Source organism: Pituophis catenifer, unplaced genomic scaffold (genome assembly GCF_029215685.1).
Source record: "Pituophis catenifer annectens isolate HBS135680 unplaced genomic scaffold, rPitCat1.0.hap2 SCAF_3, whole genome shotgun sequence".
Lineage (NCBI taxonomy): Eukaryota > Metazoa > Chordata > Lepidosauria > Squamata > Colubridae > Pituophis > Pituophis catenifer.
In genome coordinates, this window is record NW_027256883.1 from 17,310,642 (window position 1) to 17,334,121 (window position 23,480).

The 23,480-nt window shown below is 47.1% G+C and overlaps 1 protein-coding gene across 3 annotated transcripts in view; it reads right to left on the reverse strand.

Moving 5' to 3' along the window:
- DEPTOR (DEP domain containing MTOR interacting protein) overlaps nt 1-23,480 on the reverse strand; it is a 99,412-nt gene that overhangs the window by 11,881 nt on the left and 64,051 nt on the right. For 2 of the 3 annotated variants that reach the window (XM_070940358.1, XM_070940360.1), the window contains exons 8-9: nt 15,763-15,866; nt 12,221-12,325 (exon numbers count right to left, since the gene is read on the reverse strand). In XM_070940358.1, the coding sequence (XP_070796459.1) occupies nt 12,221-12,325; nt 15,763-15,866 (209 nt within the window). The remainder of the gene's footprint in view (nt 1-12,220; nt 12,326-15,762; nt 15,867-23,480) is intronic. The other variant, XM_070940359.1, reaches the window with a different exon arrangement.

The window sequence follows — 23,480 nt, forward strand, 5'->3', positions numbered from 1 at the left end:
TTGCAGTACAATTTTGCAATGTTGTTTTCGTCATGTACAGTGCCTACAGACACAACTGCCGGAACCTCAAATAATTGGATACTGTCCTGTTGAGGAAGGCTAGCTTAAATGAATCAGGATTCGTCTAGTTCCAACATGAGACACAGAGGCTACATTGTGCCCTGAAAGCTCCTGAGATGGGAACACCTACAAAGCTGGCTGAGATGCCAGGTTTGTTGGCAACTTATTATCCTCACGTTGAAAGGGGGAAAAAAGGAGACTCCAAAACTCATTAACCTCTATGGCAGTCTGAATTTCAGCATCCAAATTTCCCACCAAGAGCTGCTGAACTTTAAAGGCTATTTTAAGTTGCCAGCAAATGCTCTGAAGGGGGAAGAGGTCACAGCTGTGCGGTCTGGCAGTGCATGCACACACGGCAACAGGAATTGGGCTTCTGCCCAGGCTGGAATTTGCAAGCTAAATCAACACACAAGCAAAACCTTGTTGCTCTGCTGGCAGCCCAGGCCGAAGCAGCCTCACCACTACTTAAATGGGCCCAGCTGCTGGGGCTCGGCACTCCTCTCCTAGACCTTTCCACCCAAGACCTTTATCCTAGGTGCCCGTTGAGCACCTTCAGCAAAACAGGCTCCTAGACCTCTTATTGGAAATATTCATCTCTCAGAATAACAGAAGGGTCCTTGCAGGTCTTCTAGTCCAACCTCCAGCTCAGGCAGAATGCCCTACACTATTTCAGACAAATTATTGTCCAATCTCTTCTTAAAACCCTCCAGTGATGGAGCAACCACAACTTCTGGAGGCAAGTCGTTCCATTGATTAACTGTCAGGAAAATTCTCCTTAGTTCTAGGTTGCTTCTCTCCTTGATAAGTTTCCATCCATTGCTTCTTATTCTACCCTCAGGTGCTTTGGAGAATAGGTTGATCCCCTCTTCTTTGTGGAAGCCCTTTAGATATTGGAACACTGCTATCATGTCACCCCTAGTCCTTCTTTTCATTAAACTAGACATACCCAATTCCAGCAACCTTTCATCGTATGTTTTAGCCTCCAGTCCCCTAATCATCTTTGTTGCTCTTCTCTGCACTCTTTCTAGCATCTCAACATCTTTTTTACATCGTGGCAACCAAAACTGAGTCCAAAATGCAGTATTTGGTTCAGTACACTGAACCAAAATGCAGTATTCCAAGTATAGCCTTACAAAGGCATTATAAAGTGGTATAAACACTTCACGTGATCTTGATTCTATCCCTCTGTTTATGCAGCCTAGAACTGTGTTGGCTTTTTTGGCAGCTGCTGCACATGGCTGGCTCATATTTAAATGGTTGTACACCAGGACTGCAAGATCCCTTTCACAGTTACCACTATTGAGCAAGGTACCTTCAGGGTTGGTCTTCAAAGTGCAGTCAAGAAAAGTCAAGTTGGGAGTCACAATGATGTGATCGAAGATCTCCCTGTTTTTATGTATAATCCGTAGTAGATGCCCCTGTCACAACCCTGCACATTATGACTTTGTATTGCTTGGTGGCAAAACCATGCCCTTCTCTGAGTTACACTTTACAATTGGCAGCAGCATGGGTTTGGTAGTCCCAATACAACTGAAAGGCACCTGTTTGGGAAAAGGGGGCTTCCTCGTTGTCCGATCTGCTAATGCTTCCCCTGCTTTCTTTGGTTTTTTGTATATCAATAGTAGCAAATCTATGGCTGGAAAATCCATTTGGACAAAACAGTCTGGGAAAGGTCTTGTTGACAGGTTGAATTCCAAAACCAATTTCCTCCTTTTCTGGCTGAGTCCACACAGTTCACTCCAAACTAAAACCAAACTAACAAACCACAGCTTAGCATACTGAGTGTAGGTGTTGTGGCTTGTACAGCATGTTTTCTAGGTTAGTGTGTTGTGTCAATCCAGCCAATTTATTATGATCAGCCAGCCATGGCTGTGCAAGATGAAAAGGTCTATATGCTTGTGGGAATCCACCCCCTCCCAGAAGAATGAAATATTTTAGGAAATATTAAAAAGGCAGAATATTATATTTCCCTAAAGGAGAAACATGTTTCTAAAGACAGAAAGTCGGAGCCTCAGCGGTCTGCCCCAAGTAGAAACTAAGGGGTCAACTTTTAGAAATGCAGATTTGCAATCTGCAAATTTTAGAAATTGCAGTCTTCCATTCAAGACAGGATATTCTGAACAAAGGTAGGATTAGCCTTCAGCCACCATAGGAATTGCACAACAAGCCCCTTCATTGCATCAGCACCTACAAAGTTAGCTATGACCCCTACAATAACCAATAGAATACATGCTCTTGTCACAGAAACAGGAAGCTCAAGGGCAAGGCCCAAGAGAGGGTATAAATAACCCTCACTCTCCACTCCATGTATTCAGCTGCACCAGGACCATGAGCTTGATAGTTCTGCTTCATTAAAAATCATCTTTCCAATCAGCCTCCATGTTTCCAGTATCTTTCTCCCGGCTTGGAACTGAACCAGATGGATATTTCTTCCAATATGCTCAACAGGAGGACAAATCCATCATACATCCAATCCAATCAGACAGATTTAACCCTCTCCCCACATCTGTAAATCAGGTGCACATGAGATTTTACTCATGCTGGCCTCCCATTATATGTGTGGAGTCTTTATACCAGTGGTGGGTTGCCCCCGGTTCGGACCAGTTCACAAGAATCGATAGTAAAACCGGCGGTAGGCTCCACCCATTGACCCGGATGTCATCATAGGTGATCTGCGCATGTGCAGAAGCTTCTGCACATGCACAGAAGAGCATGCATGCACATGAGCAAAGCAAGCGTGCGCGCACGGACGTGATGCGAACCGGTAGTAAAGGTAAATAGAACCCATCCCTGCTTTATAACCTGCTGACATAGATATTTTGAGGTAGGTTCCATCAGTGGACCATGGTCAGAGTACAGGGGATATTGGTAGTCCTCAACTTATGGCCACAATTAAGTACAAAATGTCTGTTGCTAAGCAAGGGCAAGCCAGTTAAGTGAGCTTTGCCCCCTATTATGACCTTTCTTGCCACAGTTGTCAAGTGAATCACTGCAGTTAGTAGGTTACTAACACGCTTAAGTGACTCTGGCTTCCCCCAATGCTTAGCCATCTGTCATTGAAGCTTTAAAGCAGCTGCATCTTTTACAAGAGTAACGCAGCTGCTTATCCCCAGATAGTATGGAAGTATGCACGCTGTCAGTTTGCTTCTTTGGCAATCTCAGCGAAAATATTGTGTGAACAGGCACAAGTAAATAACTGGGGACAACTTTTGAAGCAGCCACACAAATTTTTGCCAAGGAAGCAGCTGCTATAAGACTACATAGGGAGGTGCTATGGGTGTTCATGTGCTTTGTAAAACACCTTTTCAATGGTTGGCAAGAAACCTGCTGAGTATTCTTCCTCTACAGTATAAACACCAGATCAGTGCTATTATTTTCATGAAAAATATCAAAACCTGGAGTAGCGATTCTAGAAGTCAGCAGTACTATTTGCACTGAGTGGCTAATGCCCTTATCACAATTGGCAGTGGATTAAGTGTAAACCAAGCCAACTCCCGAGAGCATTTGAGGACAGGACAAGAAGTAACAGATGGAAGATCATTAAAGAGAAACCCAATCTAGAACTAAGGAGAAATTTCTTGACAGTGAGAACAATTCATCAGTGGAATGACTTTCCTCCAGAAATGGTGGGTGCTCCATCACTAGAGGTTTTCAAGAAGAGACTGGACAACTATTTGTCCAGAATAGTATAGAATCTATACTATAGATAGATAGTAGAAAGTTAGCACCCACCCGTCTCCTAGAAGAATGAAATATTTTAGGAAATATTAAAAAGGCAGAATAATATATTTCCTTGGATGAGAAATAGAGAAACATGGTTTTTTTTAAGAGGCAGGAAGCAGACTCACTCTTAATAGCCCCCACCTTTCTTAATAGCCCTCAGCAGATATCAGCACTTAAGAGATAAAGAGATAGACAGCTCTAGTCATAAGCAAATTCCCTGCAGCAAGGTCTGAACAAAGGTAGGGTTAGCCCTCAGCCACAACAGGAATTGCCCAACAAGCCCCTTCATTGCATCAGCCCAAACTTCAACCAAATTTAGCTCAGACAAACTCCTAAGATTTGTACATGGCACCATGGGAGTCTGACAACAGCCAATAGAATACATGTTCTTGCACAGGAACAGGAAGCTCAAGTTCAAAGCCCAAGAGAAGGTATAAAAACCCCTCACACTCAACTCCATGTGGTCAGCTGCCCAGAACCACAAACCACCATGTGGTTCTGCTTCATCATTAAACCATCTTTCCAATCAGCCTTCATGTTTCCAGTGTTTTTCTCCCAGCTTGGAACTAGACCTGGATATTTCTTCCAACAGGGGAATGGACCTCCTAACCCTAACCCTAACCTTCTAACCGTATTATTCTATGGTCTGTGTTCTAACTTCCAGCTGGATCCAGCAGACCTTACTACAATGGTTTGTTGGAAAGAGCTACAAATGTTTGCCAATTTTTATCTCTGGGTCAATATTGACTCCACTTTGTTTTGGTCTTGAGATACAAAGCCAAACTCTGTTAAATTCTTGAGTGCGCCAAAGAAAGTTGTCACTTCCCATCAAACTGATTTCATACTCCTGTAAATCTGATAGCAAACTGCCAGAGGATCTTTTCTAATTTCTTTATAAAGAATGATCTCCAAAACCTAAGAAAAATACACAGTTATTTCTAAGCAGATTCCTTTATTGTCCTTCACTACAGGCAGAAATCTTGCTGAAACTAAAGCAACTTTTTGCATCATTAGAGATGTATTCTGAGAATTGCTAGGGGAGGAGCCACCTTAACTCTCTTTCACCCAACCAAAACTATCTAAATTTCGCTGTCATTTTGCCCTCTGGAATGCAGCCTCTCCCTCCTGGGAATCCAGACTACATTCCACCACAAATAAACTGCCTGATTATTTTGCTGTTACAGAATTTATTGATTTGTTAGATTCCCTTCTTCTTTCAGAAACTCACAGAGACTTGCACAAAGATTTTCTTTCATTAATTCCCACACCCACCTGCAAGTCAGGTTGGGTTGAAAGAAAATGACCAGCCCAACATCAGCCAGTCAGTTTCCTGAAGATGGGTTCCAATTTGGTCCATCCATTTAACCCCAGGGACGTCTGCAGAGGGAGGGAGTGGGGAAAAAAGTCAAGATGTGGGCCATGGAGGTGAAGCCCCTCCCCTTTTTATAGCCCATAGCTTTGATCACATGCTCACAGCTGCCATCTTGACATTTTACTAGTGGTGGGATTCAAATAATTTAACAACCGGTTCTCTGCCCTAATGATTTCTTCCAACAACCAGTTCACTAAACTGCTCAGAAAGTTAACAACCGGTTCTCCCGAAGTGGTGCGAACTGGCTGAATCCCACCACTGCATTTTACCCTCTACCCACAGATGCTTTGTTAAACACTTTACTATTCAGTTCAATGTGATTGACTGTTGAGAGTTATTTCAATAAAATCTTCATAATTTTTCCCAATATTTCAAGCAGCAGGCTAATTTAAAGGTTTCGTGCAGGGGTGAAATCCAGCAGGTTCTGACAGGTTCTGGAGAACCGGTAGCGGAAATTTTGAGCAGTTCAGAGAACCAGCAAATACCACCTCTGGCTGGCCCCAGAGTGGGGAGGGAATGGAGATTTTGCAGTATCCTTCCCCTGGAGTGGGGTGGGAATGGAGATTTTGCAATATCCTTCCCCTGCCTCACCCACCAAGCCACACCACGTCCACCAAGCCACACCCACAGGACCGGTAGTAAAAATATTTGGATTTCACCACTGGCTTCGTACCATTGGGAACTTTAGGATCCAAATCTTAAAAGATATTTAAGATTAAGATGTTGTTAGGAAATGGCTAACTGGTTGGGTTGGATATATATAGAAACCATCAATGCATGTTAGCAAAATGTATTGTATAGCTTAAAGATAATGCAATAATGCTGCATTGCATCATACTGAATTCTGATTGGCTAGCTCTGTAGCCAATGTCCTTAAGAGGAAGCTTGAATCATGGCTTATTTCTTACTGCATGCTTATTACGTTCTTATTGTTATCTCTACTCCTCTCTGCATGATCACTGCCTGATCACTGCTACTTCTTGCTTTCTACTGTTTTACTGATTGTTTTAATGCTGTACTTGTTCCTGTTTGCAACTCCAAAAAGAACTGTTTTATTGCATATGACTACAACAAATGGTAAGAAGACTTTGTTCCTGGAATATCCCTGGATTGACATTTAACTAATTATCTTTATCTGTGTATGACCTGGATTGTTTATTGGACTTTGCTTTACTTTTTCCTAAAAGTAAAAGAATATCACAACTCAGTGTGTTTGTATTGACAGTGCTTCAGCCCTTTCTCATGTGCACACCCTTGTTACTCAAGGGTTACTCTGTGCATATTCCTCAACAGATGTACCATTCCTTTTCAAGTTATAAAGGCACATAATCCTTCTTTGGCCTTGGGAGATAGGAACACTAAAAGTACAACCATACCAGATTGCCATCTGCATCGATTTGACATTTTATTGTTCTGCAATTCTCTTTTGATAGTGCATTTCAAAATTATTATTATTATGGGGGTAACACTTGAAGTAAATTACCGATAACAAGCAACCTTGAATGCAGTGACATAATCAGCTAGTGTTGGTTAACCGAATCAGATTGGGAGGTCGTGACTTCTAAAAACAATTTGCTTAGAGAGCTGGCATCAATTTAATTTAATTAACAGTTAGGAAAATAATGAACACTGCTGGAAAGGTAGAGAGCCATGTGGGGATCTAATTCCATAAGAAGCTAAAACGACCCTGTATAAAATAATGCTTTTGCCCAGAAATGGTTTCTGAAGGTAATGGGAAAATGTGTGTGAGAGATAAATCAGGAACAAAAAAATCAGATAGGAACAAAAAAATAATTTAGAAGGCATATGTTTTCTGCCAAGGCGCCTGCCCTCTGGAATAACATCCTCCTATCAGAGATTGTACAGCTCCCATCCTGCAGCTGTTCTGCAGGTTTTTAAAACCTGGCTCTGCTCCCAGGCCTGCTCTTAAGTGGCTGTCAAGCCTCTGATAATTTGTTCTGGATGTACACGTCTTTCTTCTTTAGTTTACCGTTTCCTAGTTTTGGACATATTAAGTTGTCCAGAGTTCTTGGGAGTTAGGCAGCCTCTAGATCAGGGGTGTCAAACTCAAGGCCCAGGGGCCAGATCCGGCCCGTGGGGTGCTTAGATCTGGCCTGCGGGGCCGCCCTGGAAACAGCGAAGAACCGGCCTGTGGTGGCTCTGCCAGCAAAAACGGAGCTAGAGACGGCAGCATGCGGCAGCCGTTTTCGCTGGCAGAGGGGTGCAGAAAGCCATCGTAGTCAAAAATGGAGCTTATCAGGGCCATGGGTGACACTCCCAAGCTCCATTTGCACTGGCAAAGGTTTCCAGGAGGTCATCGTAGCCAACAATGGAGCTTGGGAGCCTGTTTTCACTGTGGTGCTAGGGCCACCACAGGCGCCCTTGACCCGAGCGATGTCGAGCTGGCCACGCCCACACTGGCCACGCCCACCCCAACCCCCCATAACAACCCTGACGCGCCCCTCAATGAAATCGAGTTTGACACCCCTGTTCTAGATCCAACAAATGAATAAATATAAAAAGAGAGAGTCAGGGTGGGATGAAGCTGGCGAGACCCTTTACAAGAAAAAGATGAGGAGATTTAAGAACTAAAGGCAATGGCAAAAGTGATGAATGGGTTTGGGAGAAGTGACAAGGACAAGTTTGCAAGGAGAGAAAGGTTTGGAGTAGCAGCACGGGGAAAGGAGTCTGAAAACGCCCTGAAACTGTGCTAACACACAGCACCATTTGCGTCATTTAGATACGGTAATTTGCATGATGTCATTACAGGTAGTCCTCGATTTACGACCACAACTGAGCTCAAAAATTCTGCTGTTAAGTGCAACATTTGTTAAGTGAGTTCTGCCCCATTTTACGACCTTGCTTGCCACAGTTGTTAAGTGAATCACGGCAGTGGTTAAGCTAGTAAACACGGTTGTCAAATAAATCTGGCTTCCCCACTGACTTTGCTTGACCGAAGGTTGCAAAAAGTGGCCACATCCCCCCAGGACACTGAAACAGTCATAAATATGAGTCATTTGCCAAGTGTCCGAATTTTGATCATGTGACCATGGAGATGTTGCAACAGTTGTAAGCATGAAAAACATGTTGTGGCTCGCCAGCTGCCAGCAGAGCTGGCGGCAGACTTGACGATGAGGAAGTTGGGGAGGAACTTGGGCCAGTCCTGGAGTCTGGGGAAGACTCTGATGGATGCTCTATGTCAGAAGCAGAGAGAGAGCCAGGGCCGTCTGACATTTCCCAGCTGCCTTCGGAGTCGGAGATAAGTGGGGGCCCTGTTTCAGATGCGTGTATGTACAAAGCTGTCTGGTGAGGAGAACTGAGGAGCCGACTTGGGAAGAAAAGCACACGTGGACGCTGAATGGCCCCTCCCTGGCTGGGGAATAAATAGAAGTTTAAGGGGAGTGGCGTCGTGGGAAACAACCGGTTGGATTTATGCGTCGTGATTCGTGTCTCAGCGCCTTCTTGAGAGAGTTTGATGAATTCCCAGTAGCTAAATAAAGAGGGTTTTTTCGGGACAAGGCGGTTCTGTTTCTCAGTCCTGCTAAGGCTGGGTCAGAACAAAACAGTCATAAGTCACTTTTTTCAGTGCTGTTGTAACTTTGAACGGTCACTAAATGAATTGTTTTGAGTCGGGGACTACCTGTACACAAATAACATAACTGGATGCAAAGAATGGAATCTGCATCATTCGAATAATGATGTCATCTCACGTTATCCAATTTTCTCCATAGTGTAAAGACATTTTAGAACGAGCGATATATATATATATTTTTAATCAGTCTTCCTGCCACCTTGTAAAAAAGCAAAACGCAGCCCTGGCTTTGTCACATGTGTCTTCTTTCCAGCTTTACGTAGCAACACTTTTTTAAATCCGCCTGCTGAGTTGTAGGGCAAACTCTTGCTCTAGGCGTTTGTTCTACGCGATGCAAACAACAGGAGTGCAAAGTGTGAGCCGGTGAAGAGAACAAAGATTGCAATTTTCCCCAACAAAGGTTGCAGGAATTGGGTTTGTCTAGTCTAATGAAAAGAAGAACCAGGGGTGACATGAGAGCCTTTTTCCAATATCTCAGGGGCTGCCACAACGAAGAGGGAGTCAAACTATTCTCCAAAGCACCTGAAGGCAGGACAAGAAGCAATGGGTGGAAACTAATCAAGGAGAGAAGCAACCTAGGTGGGTTTCAAATTTTTTTACTACTGGTTCTGTGGCATGGCTTGGTGGGTGTGGCTTGGTGGGTGTGGCAGGGGAAGGATACTGTAAAATCTCTGTTCCCTCCCCACTCCAGGGGAAGGATACTGTAAAATCTCCATTCCAGTAGTGGGTTTCCCCCGGTTCGGACCGGTTCGCAAGAACCGGTAGTAAAACCGGCAGGAGGCTCCCCCCTCGACATCATCAGGAAGCTTCTGCGCAGAAGCATGTGTGTGCGCACGGCCTTGTTGCGAACCAGTAGTAAAGATAAGTAGAACCCACCCCTGCTCCATTCCCTCCCCAATCTAGGGGAAGGTTACTGCAAAATCCCCATTTCCTCCCAATCAGCTGGGACTCCGGAGGCAGAGAATAGATGGGGGCGGGGCCAGTCAGAATTTTTACTACTGGTTCTCCAAACTACTCAAAATTTCTCCAGAACTAGTCAGAACCTGCTGAAATCCACCTCTGACCTAGAACTAAGGAGAAATTTCCTGACAGTTAAGAACAATTAATTAATGGAACCACTTGTCTTCAGAAGTTCTGGATGCTCCAACACTTAAGAAGAGATTGGACAATCATTTGTCTGAAAGGGTATAGGGTATCCTGCTTGGGCAGGGGATTGAATTAGTTTACAGTGGCCCCCAGCTTTTCGGGCACCAGGTACCAGTTCCCTGGAGAGGTTTTTCTGTGGATCGGAGGAGATGTAGATTTAGATTTTAGATTTTATTACACTTCTATACCGCCCTTCTCCCAGGGTGGTGTACAGCCATCAGGGCGGTGTACAGCCATCTTAAAACACATATACACTTACAAAATTTAAAAACAATTTAAAAACAAATATATAAATTTGGCCCACAAAATTAAAAGCTAACAGATACCCAATTTAAAATTCCTATTAGGCCAGCCCAGCTTGTTGAAATAAAAGAGTCTTCATGGTGTGGTGAAAGGTACGCAGGTCGGGGATCGTACGAACCTCTAGGGGCAGCTCATTCCAGAGGGCTGGTGCCCCCACAGAGAAGGCTCTCCCCCTGGGTGTCGCCAGTCGACATTGTTTGGCTGATGGCACCCTGAGGAACTCCTCTCTGTGGGAGCGTATTGGCCGGTGGGAGGCTATTGGTGGCAGAAGACGATCTCGTATATACCCCAGTCCTAAGCCATGGAGCGCTTTAAAGGTGGTAACCAACACCTTGAATCACACCCGGAAGTCCACTGGGAGCCAGAGCAGCTCGTGCAAGAGAGGTGTTACATGGGTGCGCCATGTCGCCCCCATAATCACCCGCGCGGCCGCATTCTGGTCCAGTTGGAGCCTCCGAGTGCTCTTCAAGGGGAGCCCCATGTAGAGAGCATTACAGTAGTCCAGACAGGACGTGACGAGGGCATGAGTGACCGTGCACAGGGCATCCCGGTCCAGAAAGGGACGCAACTGGCGTATCAGGCGAACCTGATAAAAAGCTCCCCTGGCCACGGCTGTCATATGATCTTCCAAAGACAGCCATGCATCCAGGAGAACACCCAAGTTGCGAACCCTCTCTGGGGGGGGGCAAGATCTTGCCCTCAATAGTCAGCGATGGAGCCAGCTGATTATATCGGGACGCTGGGAACCACAGCCACTCGGTCTTAGAAGGGTTGAGTCTGAGCTGGTTTCTCCCCATGAAAACCACATGAAATGTAGTTTCATGTGCTGCCTGCATCCCGCAGATGAGGCTTCGCTTGTTTGTGTGGCCCAATTTTTGGCATGCCATGGCTCAGTGCCGGTTGACAGACGGGAAGTTGGGGGCCCCTGAACTAGTAGACCTCCGAGGTCCCTTCGAACTCTGTAATGCTGTTAAAAGGCGGCAAGCAAAATTCTGCAGAAATCTGCCAGCCTCTGAGGGCATCTCAAAGCAGAGCAGACAAGCCGGTCTCAGTGCCAAGGGCACTTGCAGAATGCAAAGGTTAAATGTGGGCTGTAGTTAAATTCTTGCCCTTTTCGTTGTCGCCAAGTTTTCTCTGTCCTGTCTTTTGGTGAGAGGTTCCAGACTAATCTAGCAGGAGCATTTGATTAAAGGAAAAAAATAATGTCTTCAATGTCTTTTTGTGACCACTGTGCTTGCTTTACAATGGTCGCAAAAAAGGTTGTAAAGCCAGGTTGGTCATGTGGGTACCTCAACTTAACGATGGACATGGCTTATGATGGAAATTCTGGGCTCCATTACCGTCATAAGTCAAGGACTATGGTATGCAGCTCTCAGCACACACTGAAAGGCTGAGTGGCCTCTTGCTGAAATTATAAGAACCTCAGCTCAATTAACTTCTACCAGGAGTTGTAGAAGTTCTACACTGCAGATGTGTAGCTCAGGGATCTGGGCAGCTGTGGCCAACTGTCCAGTTGGCGAATCCAGAAAAATAAACTCCTGGGACATTATTTTATAGAGTATAAACTTTACGGAATAAACCAAATTGGCACAGAAGAAGCAAAACCAGCTCTGGATTTCCCGCGCAAAAGCAAGCACAGTTAATTCCCTCTTACCCTACAGGCCACCCACAGTCTATTACATCACTTCTGTTCATTTTGTTATGGGAACCAGCCAGCCATGCTGGGGCATCTATTTGGCGTGTCCTTGACAGGGGAGCAATGTCTCATGGGAACCTACGTTGCTTGGATGCCATTCCCCCCACCCTTGCATTCTATTCCAACCCCTCCCTTTTCTTTGTCAAGTTGCAAGCGAAATGGAATATAAGTGAAAGTGTGACAAGTATCATATAGTGCTGTTTACATATGAGTGATATGGAAGTTCGGGGCTTAGGTTATCCCAGTTGAAGTGGTCCAAAAACCTGTTCCTCCCCGGTCCCAACACCCCACCCCCATTAAAACATTTAATTGCATTGATTCAATGTACCTTCATTCCCGATGCAGCTGCCGGTCCACTGGGATCCACAGCTTGCACGTGGCAGGGCTTGCTCCCTCGGACCACAAATCCCCACCCAACAGCATCACCTACGATCTTAAAGGAAAAGAAGAAGATGGCCACATTGAATCTTGTTAATAATCTCGCTCTCTTCTTTCTTTAAACAAAGAAATGGCATTTAATGTTGAAGGAAGGGAAGGGAAGGGAAGGGAAGGGAAGGGAAGGGAAGGGAAGGGAAGGGAAGGGAAGAAGGAAGGAAGGAAGGAAGGAAGGAAGGAAGGAAGGAAGGAAGGAAGGAAGGAAGGAAGGAGGGAGGGAGGGAGGGAGGGAGGGAGGGAGGGAGGGAGGGAGGGAGGGAGGGAAGGAAGGTAGGTTCGGTGAATATGAAGATGTTCCAACTCTTATTTTGATGAGAGATCACAATAAAATCTTAAAGACAGAGTAAGCATAACTCATTTTTAGCCACTGCTTTCTTTAAACATTACATTCATTTTCTTTTTTAAAAAATTACCCACCCACTCAACTTGTCTCTACACTGTGGAGTAATGCCTCCCCGCCCCTTTGGGCCAGCAAAACAACAACAATGTAAGGTGAACAGTTTGTGAAGGAGCTCTTATTAATGCATCTATAGTGTTTTCTAAATCTGCATTCCAAGAAGTGTCAGGAAAGCACAGCTTAATTGTAGGCAATTTTGCTCCCGACAGAGCAAAAAGCAGAACTAATCTGAAGCATTTATTCTGTATCGACTATAGCAGTGATGGCGAACCAATGGCACATGTGCCCAAAGTGGCACATGAAGCTATGTTGCCCATCACGCGTGGCGTTGACTATTTCTGGTGTGCATGTGCACGCGATGATCAGCTTTCCTTTGCGTGTGTGGCAGTGCCAAAAACCAGCCTGTGCATGCACGCCGGCCACCTGATCATCAGGCACGCATGTGTGCTAAAACCCGGAAGTTTGGCTTTTCTGGAGTGCGGCCCTAACGAGTGCGTGCACGCTTGTGCAAAGTTTCCGTGCAACCTTTTCATCCATCACTGGACTATAGGTTAGTTTATACACGATCTTACTCAGAAAATAGCAATAACACTTAGACTTATATACAGCTTCACAGTGCTTTACAGCCCTCTCTAAGCAGTTTACAAAGTCAGTATATTGCCCCCAACAATCTGGGTCCTCATTTTACCGACCTTGGAAGGATGGAAGGCTGAGTCCACCTTGAGCCGGTGAGAATTGAACTGCAGGCAGAAGTAGTAGTACTGCATTCTAACACTGCGCCACCATGGCTCATATAGTGTTTTCATATAAAATGCATATAAAGTGTTTCTTCTAAGTTGCAAAGCATCTCATGTTCAACATGTTTCTATACATATGTGTTTAAATGCACATGGGTACGTGTATAGTATATTATATGTGCATTTGTGTGTGTCTACTTGCAAATCTGTATATGTATCTACTGTATCTGTATATAGGTAGTCCTCAAGTTATGACCATAATTGAGTTTAGCAGTTATGTTCATAAGTCATGATGGCCGTAAAGTGGATCGCCAAGCAACTGGACCCAACTATATGAGGGGTTTTTTGCAGCGGTCATTAAGTGAACACCATGGTCATTATGTGAAGCCATTGTTCACTATGGGCTGGTTTTTCCCAGAAATGGGAAGTAAATACTGGTTTCTGGCAAAACAGTCATAAATCATGTTCACACGACTATGAGACACTACAAACGACCATAAATGGGGCTGGCTGCCAAGTGCCAAAAATTGTGCTCACATGACCGGGGGTAGGGTGACATTGGAACTATAAAACCAGGTTGTAAGTTCCTTTTGGAGGGTCCGTCATAACGTTGAATGCAGGGGTGAAATGTGAAATTTGTTACTACCGGTTCTGTGGGCGTGGTTTGGTGGTGGTGGGGGTAATGTGACTGGGTGGGTGCGGCCAACTTTTTTTTTTTTTTTAACTTTTCAAAGCATTTTTTCTAATGCTTTGAAAAGCCTCTGCCAATCACGCAAATCAGCTGGGATCGTCAGAGAGGTTTTTTAAAAAATACCTCTCTGCCGATCAGGAAACTCAGCTGGGATCGTCAGAGACTTTTCAAAGCATTTTTTATACCACCTCTTCGGCCAAGAGGTTGCAGAAAAAAATGCTTTGAAAAGCCTCTGACTATCCCAGCTGAGCCACGCAATCATCAGAGGCTTTTTTTTTTACTTTTAAAAGCATTTTTTCATTGGAAGAGGTTGTAGAAAAAATGCTTTTAAAAGTAAAAAAAAAAAAGCCTCTGATGATCGCATGGCTCAGCTGGGCATGGTGGGGGGGGGGGGTGCAGGGATTTTTGCTACCAGTTCTCCGAGCCACCCGCTGCCATCGCTACCGGATCGGGCAATCCGGTCCAAACCGGGAGTATTTCACCCCTGGTTGAATGGGTGCTAAGTGACTGGTCATAAGTCAAGGACTCTATATCTGTCCATCTCATTTCTTGGCAACTGTGTGTCTGTGTTCATGTAGTTTTCATTGGCAGTGATATTGAAGCAGCTTGTCATTGTCTTTTCCGAGCCTATTTCCTTGATATTTTCTGCCGGTGTCCCATTCAAGTTCCAACCCAGTCCAACCCTGTTTAGCTTTCTGACTCCCATTTCCAGGTGGGCGCATGAAAACACATGATTGCCCTAATCTTATTAATCATATTTATAAGATGACTTCAAAATGGTTGCATTATTTCTACACCACTGAACGAAAATAGCTTTACACCATGTCTATGGAGGTTCTCAGTCATCCAGGTCATGGTTATCCCAAAGGTGCTTTTCTAAGAGGCAACTGGACTTTCTGGTGTGTTTGTTTTTTGAAGACGTTTTGCATCTTGGATCAAAGCTTCTGGGATGAGAAGCAAAACGTCTTTAAAGAAAAACCAGAAAATCCAGTTGCCTCTTGAAAAAGCACCTTTGGGACAGCTTTACACCATGGTCAGGTTCAGCCAGCGGTGGGCTGCTGGGGGTTTGCAGGGGTTTGGGAGAACCTCTAGCTAAGATTCTGTGCAGTTCGGAGAACCCCCAAATCCCACTCCTGGCTGGCCCCGCCCACCCCACCCCTCCCTTCCCAGGAGTCCCCATGCGGCCCATTTTGGATGCAGGGCGTGTGCGGACGCTCGGGGAGGGTGAAAAAGAGGCCTACTGGAAGTTCGGGAAAGCTGGAAATGGGCCCGTTTCCAGCCTCCAGAGGGCCTCCGGAGCCTGGGGAGGCCATTTTCATCCTCCTGGAGGCTCAAAGAAAGCCTCTGGAGCCCGGGGAGGGCAAAAACATCCCCCCACCGTGGTGCAGGAGGCCGACTAGGCCACACCCATCATGGCCACGCCCACCCAGCAACCAGGCAGAGAACCCTTTGCTAAAATTTTTGAAGCCCACCCCTGGGTTCAGCACCTGAAATTTAATAGCTAAAATTCTAAGCAATGGTCGCAACGCTGCATAAACCTTTGTGGATAATAAATAAACAATCAAATGCGATAAAGCAGGAGAAAATAAAGATGTGAAACACAAACTTACAGTGAATGTTTTCCGGGCATAGGGAGCCCCAGGCCTCAGAAGTTCCTCCGGAGTCACTGTTCTTTTTAGTACTGGGAGGGGGTGGGGAATGGAAGGAAAGACACCTAAATAAGATTTGTTTCTGATTATTCTTCAGAGAATGAAGCTGCTTCCAAATTAGGAATCTAGTCTGGAATTGCCTGGCTTCATTCAGTCCTTTTTTTTTTTTTTACAAGGGTTATATTACAACTTCTGCTTTTTTTTCTTCTACTAAAAATGACCTTTTCTGAGAAAAGAACAATTACTCTGTACCTGCCTTAAGAAAAAAGGAAACCACTGGGCAATTTTTCACAACCATCAAGGACATCAAATGTTCATTGACAACAAAGTGATTTATAGAGAATCCAGAATAAACCAGATGTGCCCAAGCTATGAACTTCTAAGGAAAAAAGGGTGCAGCGGGGAGTGCTCTCTTGCCTCAGAAAATGTAAAATAAAAATTAAGATTGCTGATTTGTGCTTCTCCTTTTCATAAAGTCTACAAGTGTGGTTTGACATTTGTGCACCTGCCCAGGAAATGCCCAGTTTCCGAGCATTTAAATCCAAAGAAACAAAATACAGTTTTGTGCAGGTAGTGTTTGACTTACTTTGGCCAACCTGTATAGCTACAAGGAAGAAGAGAGTATTGATTGATTCCTATCGAAAACACTTATTAAGTTCAAATCCAAGTAAGGGTCGGCCCTCTGAGGTCAAACACAACTCTAATGCGGCCCTCAATAAAATTGAGTTTGACACCCCTGGTATACTGCTTTTTAGCCTTGTGTCTTAACCTTTTTTGAATGACATCACAAGCACTGTTCAATAAACCCCCCAAATGCTTTTTATTGCTTTGTCCTTAGAAATCCAGCATCAGTTCTACTTGCAACTACTTTTTAACTATCACGGATAAGGATAGGCTGATATCGTCTGCTACTGAAACTGATGTGAAGAAGTCAAGGAAAGGAACTGCGCAAATCATTAACACTGCCAGCAATCCAGCATTTATACTTTGTGAATAAGAGTAACGTCCAAAATAGGAGAGGAAATTACAGATAATCCTCGCTTTACAACCACAATTGGAATCAACATTTCTGTTGCTAAGCAAGGTGATTTTTAGGTGCGTTGCACCTGATTTTACAACCTTTTTTGCTACAGTTGTTAAGTGAAACACTGCAGTTGAGCAAATTGTGTAGCTGTTACATGGATCCAGTTTCCCTTAATGACTTTGCAATCATGATGAATACATGCCATTGCCAGGTGCCTGTATTGTGACCGTGTAATCATGGGGATGCCGTGAAGGTCATAATTATGAGAACTCGTTGTAAGTCACTTTTTTCAGTGCCGTTATAATATTGAACGGTCACTAAAGAAATGGTTGTAAGTCAAGGACTATCTGTAGGAGGAAATATATCTAGAATCACAAAATCAGTCCTGCTTGTGGGTTCCTCAGATGATTAAAGCACTTTCTATCGCACAGCCTGAAAAGAGGTATTATGGGCTGTCTGCTGAAGTTGTTAACACACAACCAGACTGATGTGAAAAAGGAGAAGCCCAAATTATTTCTTCCTAGTCAAATTTTCCTTGGAATCAGCATATTTTTATCCTTTTTTCTTTTGAAGGCCAGAAATGAGTTATCTTTCATCTTTCTGGAAGCGCAGGAAATCGCTTAGAACAAAAATAGGCTGGTGGCAGCTTTCATCTTGTTCAATAAGGGCTTGTCAGATACAAATTGATGTGACAGCTGAAAGAATTTTGTGGTTGCTCTCACTCATAGCATCATCACTTTGTTGTTCCCCTTTCATGTGCTGCTCTGTTTCATTCGTAGCTCAACATAAATCAAAGGCTTTTGCCCGGACTGTGAATTGCACAATTGAGATGGGTGGCCATGGAAAGAAAATAAATAAAAAAATAAACACATTGTAAAATAAATCGACAGACTGAGCTACAGTTGAGAAGTCAAACCAGGCAGAAAACGTGGATTTTAATCTGATTCTGAGGTGATTCTGTGTCCGATAGGATTCTACATGTATACTCTAGTCTAGTGTCAGTGATTTAGGATTTTAGCTGATTGCTTCTCTAGGAAGGTTTCTTTTTTATTTTGGTATTGCTTTGCCTAGAACAGGGGTGTCAAACTCAAGGCCCATGGGCTTTATCCGGCCTACTGGGTGCTTAATCCTGGAAACAACAAAGGACTGGCCTGTGCTGCCTCTGCCAGCGAAAAAGAGAGTCAGGGAGGTTGTGTGTAGCCCCCCCCCCCGGGGGGGCTCTGTTTTCGCTGACAGTGGGCTGCAGCAGGAGGCCATTGCACCCAAAAAGAGAGCCTTGATGAGTGATGTCGAGCTGGCCACACACCCTGGCCATGCCCTCAGCCACGCCCCCCCCAGGTCAAACACAACCCTGATGTGGCCCTCAATCAAATCGAGTTTGACACCTCTGGCCTAGAAGATGCCATTTGACAAGTGTTCAGGCATTGGGAATCCTGCCATGTATACGTATCAATTTGTTTGCTTTTTTTTTATTTGAACAAAAAATCCACTAAGGAGAGACAAATAAAAAAATAAATAAAAACCTTTCAGGCCGCTTCTGCAACCTAGAATAGTTTTTCTCAGACTTGACAACTTGAAGAAGCATACTGGCTGGGGAATTTCGGGATTTGAAGTCCACATATCTTCAAGTTTAAGTTGAAAAGGTTGAAAAACACTGACCTAAAAGCGTCTCTAAGTTCTAACCAGGGCTTGAGAGACACAGCAGCAGTCTCCCCATCACTATCTATTCACGTATCATCAGTGCTGTGAATTCAACAAAGACAGAATTTTTTTTTTAATTTGATTTATATGCCGCCCTTCTCCGGAGACTCAGGGCGGCTTACAATGCGTTAAGCAATAGCCTTCATACTTTTGTATATTTATACAAAGTCAGCTTATTGTCCCCACAAACTGGGTCCTCAATTTACCTACCTTAGAAAGGATGGAAGGCTGAGTCAACCTTGAGCCTGGCGAGATTCGAACCTGCAGTAATTGCAGGCAGCTGGTCTTAATAACAGGGTGCTTTAGACCACTGTACTACCAAGGCTCTTGATTGTTACATGAAGGATGAGCGTGTGGGAATCCATGAAGAATTGCTTGTAAAACGTATTGCTGCTTAGTCAATGTTCACAAACACTGTAGACTACAAATGTTGAAACACACAGCCGGACAAGTGGTTGCCTTTGTTGCATCAATCTAAGAAAAGTCTATTAGCTTAGAGATCATTTGAATAAATAATGTGATTAGTCTGGTTTTTATCTGGGCACCTATGCCAATGTTAGATCAGGCGCAGGAACAGAAGACGTGACCAGCTCGATACATGTAACAAACTTTATTTACAAGTAACAAGTAAAGAAGACTGCTGGCACGCTGCCGGAGCTCTCCTTATATTCGCTCCCGGCAGCCGCCCCGCCCCTAGACAGGGATTCAAATCTCCCGCCCGATGGCTGGCAGCCAATCAGGGCGGATGTCCTTATAAGGACATAACACTCCTCCCCCCTTAGTCTGGACTGTCAAATCTCGTCCACAAAAGTCACGTAATCCCGCAGGTACGTAGGACGCCTTGGCACCCTAGCTGACCTGCGCAGTCTCACTTGTTCTCCGTCTCCGACCTGGGTGGACGGGGCTCTGTCGTCTCCCGGCTCCCTCTCCGGAACCGGGCTTGGTTCGGCTGTCGAGTGAGCGGGGTCACCCCCAGCGCCTCCGGCCGGACCGCAGACCTTGGATGGCTGGTTCTGGTGGTCTTCTTCCTGGCCTGTGGATCTGTCGCCTCGTCTCGGTGGCTCGGTTCCGACCCGGGAAGAGCGTCTGAATCTTGGTAAGTCCATTGTTTGCTCCTCCCCGGTCTCCCGGGCGCTGCGGTTCGGCTGTGGTTCGGCCTGGTGCCGGGTGGGTGGTGGTTCTGTCTGGTGCCCTCTGGACCGGCCCGCCGGCTGCGGGTGGTGCTGGCTTGTGTTGCGTTGTCCGACCTCGCAGGGGTGGTGTTGGTCTGCTAGGTCGGGCTGGCGTTGGTCTACCCTGTCTGGTCGGTGGTTGTCGACCTGGTCGGGCTGTTGTTGCGGCACTACCTCTGCGGGGCGGTGGAGGTCTCCCTTGCCGGGGTGGTGCAGGCCTACCAGGCCGGGTTGTTGTCGGCTTTTCCTTCCCCCTAGTCCCTGGTCTACCGTTGGGTGGTGCCTGGGGTCATCCGGGTCGGGGTGTTGTTTCCTGGCTGCCTCTTGTGATGGGCGGGGGTCCCTCTCGCCGGGGAGTCGAGTGCCACCCTTGCCCATAGGTTTGGGGGTGCCCGTCTTGGATGGGTCCCGGTCTACTCGCCTGGAACTGCAGTCTCCCTGGCTGGGCTGGCATGGGCTGCTGTAACTGGTGGGGTGCGCTGCTCCTCCTCTGGACAGGTCCCGGTCTACCTGCGGGCTGGGTTGGTGGTCCCTGGCCTTGCCGTGCCCGGTGCCCACCTGGCTGGGTTGGTGTTGCCATCCCCCGTGCGGTTGGCCCCGGTCTACCTCGCTGGGCTGCCGATATGACAGCATTTGGTAGTGGGCTGGGCCAACCTTGTCGGGGTGGTGCTGCTCTGCCTCGCAGGGGTGTGGTAGGCCTACCTCGTCAGGGTGTTGTAGGCCTACCTCGTCGGGGTGTTGTAGGCCTACCTCGTCGGGGTGTTGTAGGCCTCCCTCGTCAGGCTGGTTTTCATGTGCCCCCCCCCACCTTTTTCGGAGTTGGTCGATGTGGCGTCTCGTGAACTGTCCATCTTCCAACTCAACGATGTAGGATTTGGGCCCGGTTGTGCTGGCAATTTTCCCCTTCAGCCACTTAGGAGAGCCGCTGAAATTCAGCGCGAAGATTGAATCTCCTTTGCTGAAGGCGCGAAGCGGGCGGCTGGCGGTTGCGGTCACTTCCGGGCTGTATTGGGGGTGCAGCCGGTCCAAGGGTGACCTCAACCTTCTGCCCATCAACAGTTCGGCCGGGCTCTTGTGGGTGGTGGCGTGTGGCGTGATGTGCTGGGTGAGGAGGAAGTTGTCTATGCGCTCTTGCCAGTCCCCCGGGCCCATCTTGGTGAGGGCCTCTTTGGTCAGTCGGACCATGCGTTCGGCTTGTCCGTTTCCGGCCGGCCTGTAGGGGGCGGACAGGGCGTGGCGGATGCCCAGTCCTGCCAGGAAGGACTCCATGGCCAGGGATGTGAGCTGGGGGCCGTTGTCCGAAACTAGCACATCCGGAAGTCCATGTGTGGCGAACAGACGGCGCAGGGCTCGGATCGTCGCTTCTGTTGTGGTAGATGCCATGGATATCACCTCTAGCCACTTGGAGAAGGCATCTACCACGATGAGGAGGTGTCGCCCTTGCATCGGACCCGCGAAGTCAATGTGGATCCTCGACCAGGGGTTGCTGGGGGTCTCCCACTTCGCGACTTCGGATTGCGGCGGCGCTGGGCGAACTTCTTGGCACGGGTCACATCTGGAGACCCATTGTTCAATGTCTCTGTCCATGGAGGGCCACCAGACGTAACTCCGTGCCAGGGCCTTCATGCGGACGATGCCCGGATGCCCCTTGTGCAGGGTTTCCAACGTCCGCCGTTGCAGAGTGCTTGGAATCAGCACCCTGTCTCCCCATAGCAGGCAGCCCTTTATGGTGGACAGCTCCTCCTGTTTCCTGGCGAACGGGCTGAACCTTTCCTCCGGCTTTTCCGCTGGCCACCCTCTGAGGATCCAGGACTTCACTTGGCGGAGTGTGGGGTCCTTTTGAGTGTGGACGGCCACATCTGCGGATGACACCGGGCAGCTGGCGTCGTCATCAATGTGGAGTAGGTGGAGCGTGGGGGCTGGGTCTTCGACCGGCTTCTTTGATGGGCATCTGCTGAGGGCATCAGCATTCCCTATGGCTGTGCCTGGCTGGTGCACGAGCCGATAGGAGTAGCCAGCTAGGAAGATGGCCCATCTCGTCATTCTTGGGGACATGAAGGTCGGGGTTGGTTGGTCGCCTGCGAGGAGTCCCAGCAGCGGCTTGTGGTCTGTGACTATGGTGAAACGTCTGCCGTAAAGGTATTCGTGGAAGCGCTTCACTCCAGCCACGATGGCCAGGGCTTCTTTGTCCAGCTGGCTATAGTTTCGTTCCGCGCCGGACATTGTCTTTGAGAAGTACGCGATTGGGGCTTCCGAGCCATTGGGCAGTTCGTGGCTGAGGACTGCCCCCACCCCGTAGGGCGACGCGTCGCAGGTCAGTCTGATGGGGAGCGTCTCGCTGTATTGGATGAGGACGCTTTTGGACGTCAATAGTCCCTTGATGGCCCGGAATGCTGCTTCCTCTTCCTGGCCCCACTTCCAGGAAGCCGATTTCCCCAGCAGTCGGTGGAGTGGCTCAGCAACTGTGGCTTTCTGTTTTAAGAAAATGGCGTAGAAGTTGAGCAACCCAAGGAAAGCCTGAAGCTCCGTTTTGTTTTTTGGGCTTGGAGCTTCATGGATTGCTTCCACTTTTGATTTGGTGGGGTGTATGCCTGTGCTATCAATGAGGAAGCCCAGGAACTCGACTTCCTGTACTCCTATGATGCACTTGTCCCGCCTGACCCTCAAACCCTTGTCCTTGAACCGCTGCAGGACAAGCCTGAGCCTTTCAAGGAGTTGGGGTCTCGAGTCACCGGAGATGAGCACATCATCGAAGTAAGGCACCACCCCTGGAACGCCTTGGAGAAGGCGTTCCATCATGGATTGGAAGATGCCAGGGGCAGCGCTGACTCCAAATTGGAGGCGGTTACATTTAAATGCCCCTCTGTGCGTGACAATCGTTTGGGCCTCCGCCGTTTTGTCATCCACTGGCAGTTGCTGGTAAGCCTGGGCCAGGTCCAGTTTCGCGAAAATTGATCCAGATCCCAGGGAATGCAGCAGGTGTTGCACCACTGGGACTGGGTATGCGCTCTGTGCCAACGCCTTGTTGATGGTACAACGGTAGTCAGCACAGATGCGCACAGACCCATCATGCTTCAGTGGGGTCACAATGGGGGTCTCCCATGAGGCATGATCGATCGGTTCCAGTACGCCCTGGGCTATCAGCTTATCCAGCTGTTCATCTACTTTAGGCCGCAGGGCAAATGGAACTCGGCGGGGCTTGAGCCTGATTGGGGTGATTCCCTTGTCCAGATTAAAGGAGATTGGCCTCCCCACAAATTTCCCCAGCTTACCATCGAAGACTTCTTTGAACTCTTCGATGATGGAGTCGAGTTCGTCCCTGCGGATCTCGTGGATGCCCTGAAGTGAAAGTCCTAGAGGCTTGAACCACTCCACGCCCAACAGGTTCGGTCGGCTGTGCTGCACAATGGTGATGGGTAGCTTTCCATCGAAGTCGTTGTATTTCACATGGATGGTTGCTCTGCCTAGGATTTCAATGGGGTTTCCGTTAAAGTCCACAAGTTTGTCTTTCGGGGCTTTCAGCTGGGTTCTTTTGTATGCCGGTTTCAGCTGTTGTAGGTGCTGCCAGTCCATGATGGAGAAGGCGGATCCGGAGTCTACCTCCATCTTGCACGGAGACCCCTCTGCTAGCAGCGTCACGTGGAACTTGGTGGTTCCCTCGTCGCTTGTGTGAGCGATGGTGGTGGTCTGGTGCACCGTTCTGTTTCGGGGATATTCCTCCTCCCCGCGCCGGGACTGGTTTGAGGACCGTTTGGATGTCCTCTGGTTATCTTTGCGATTTT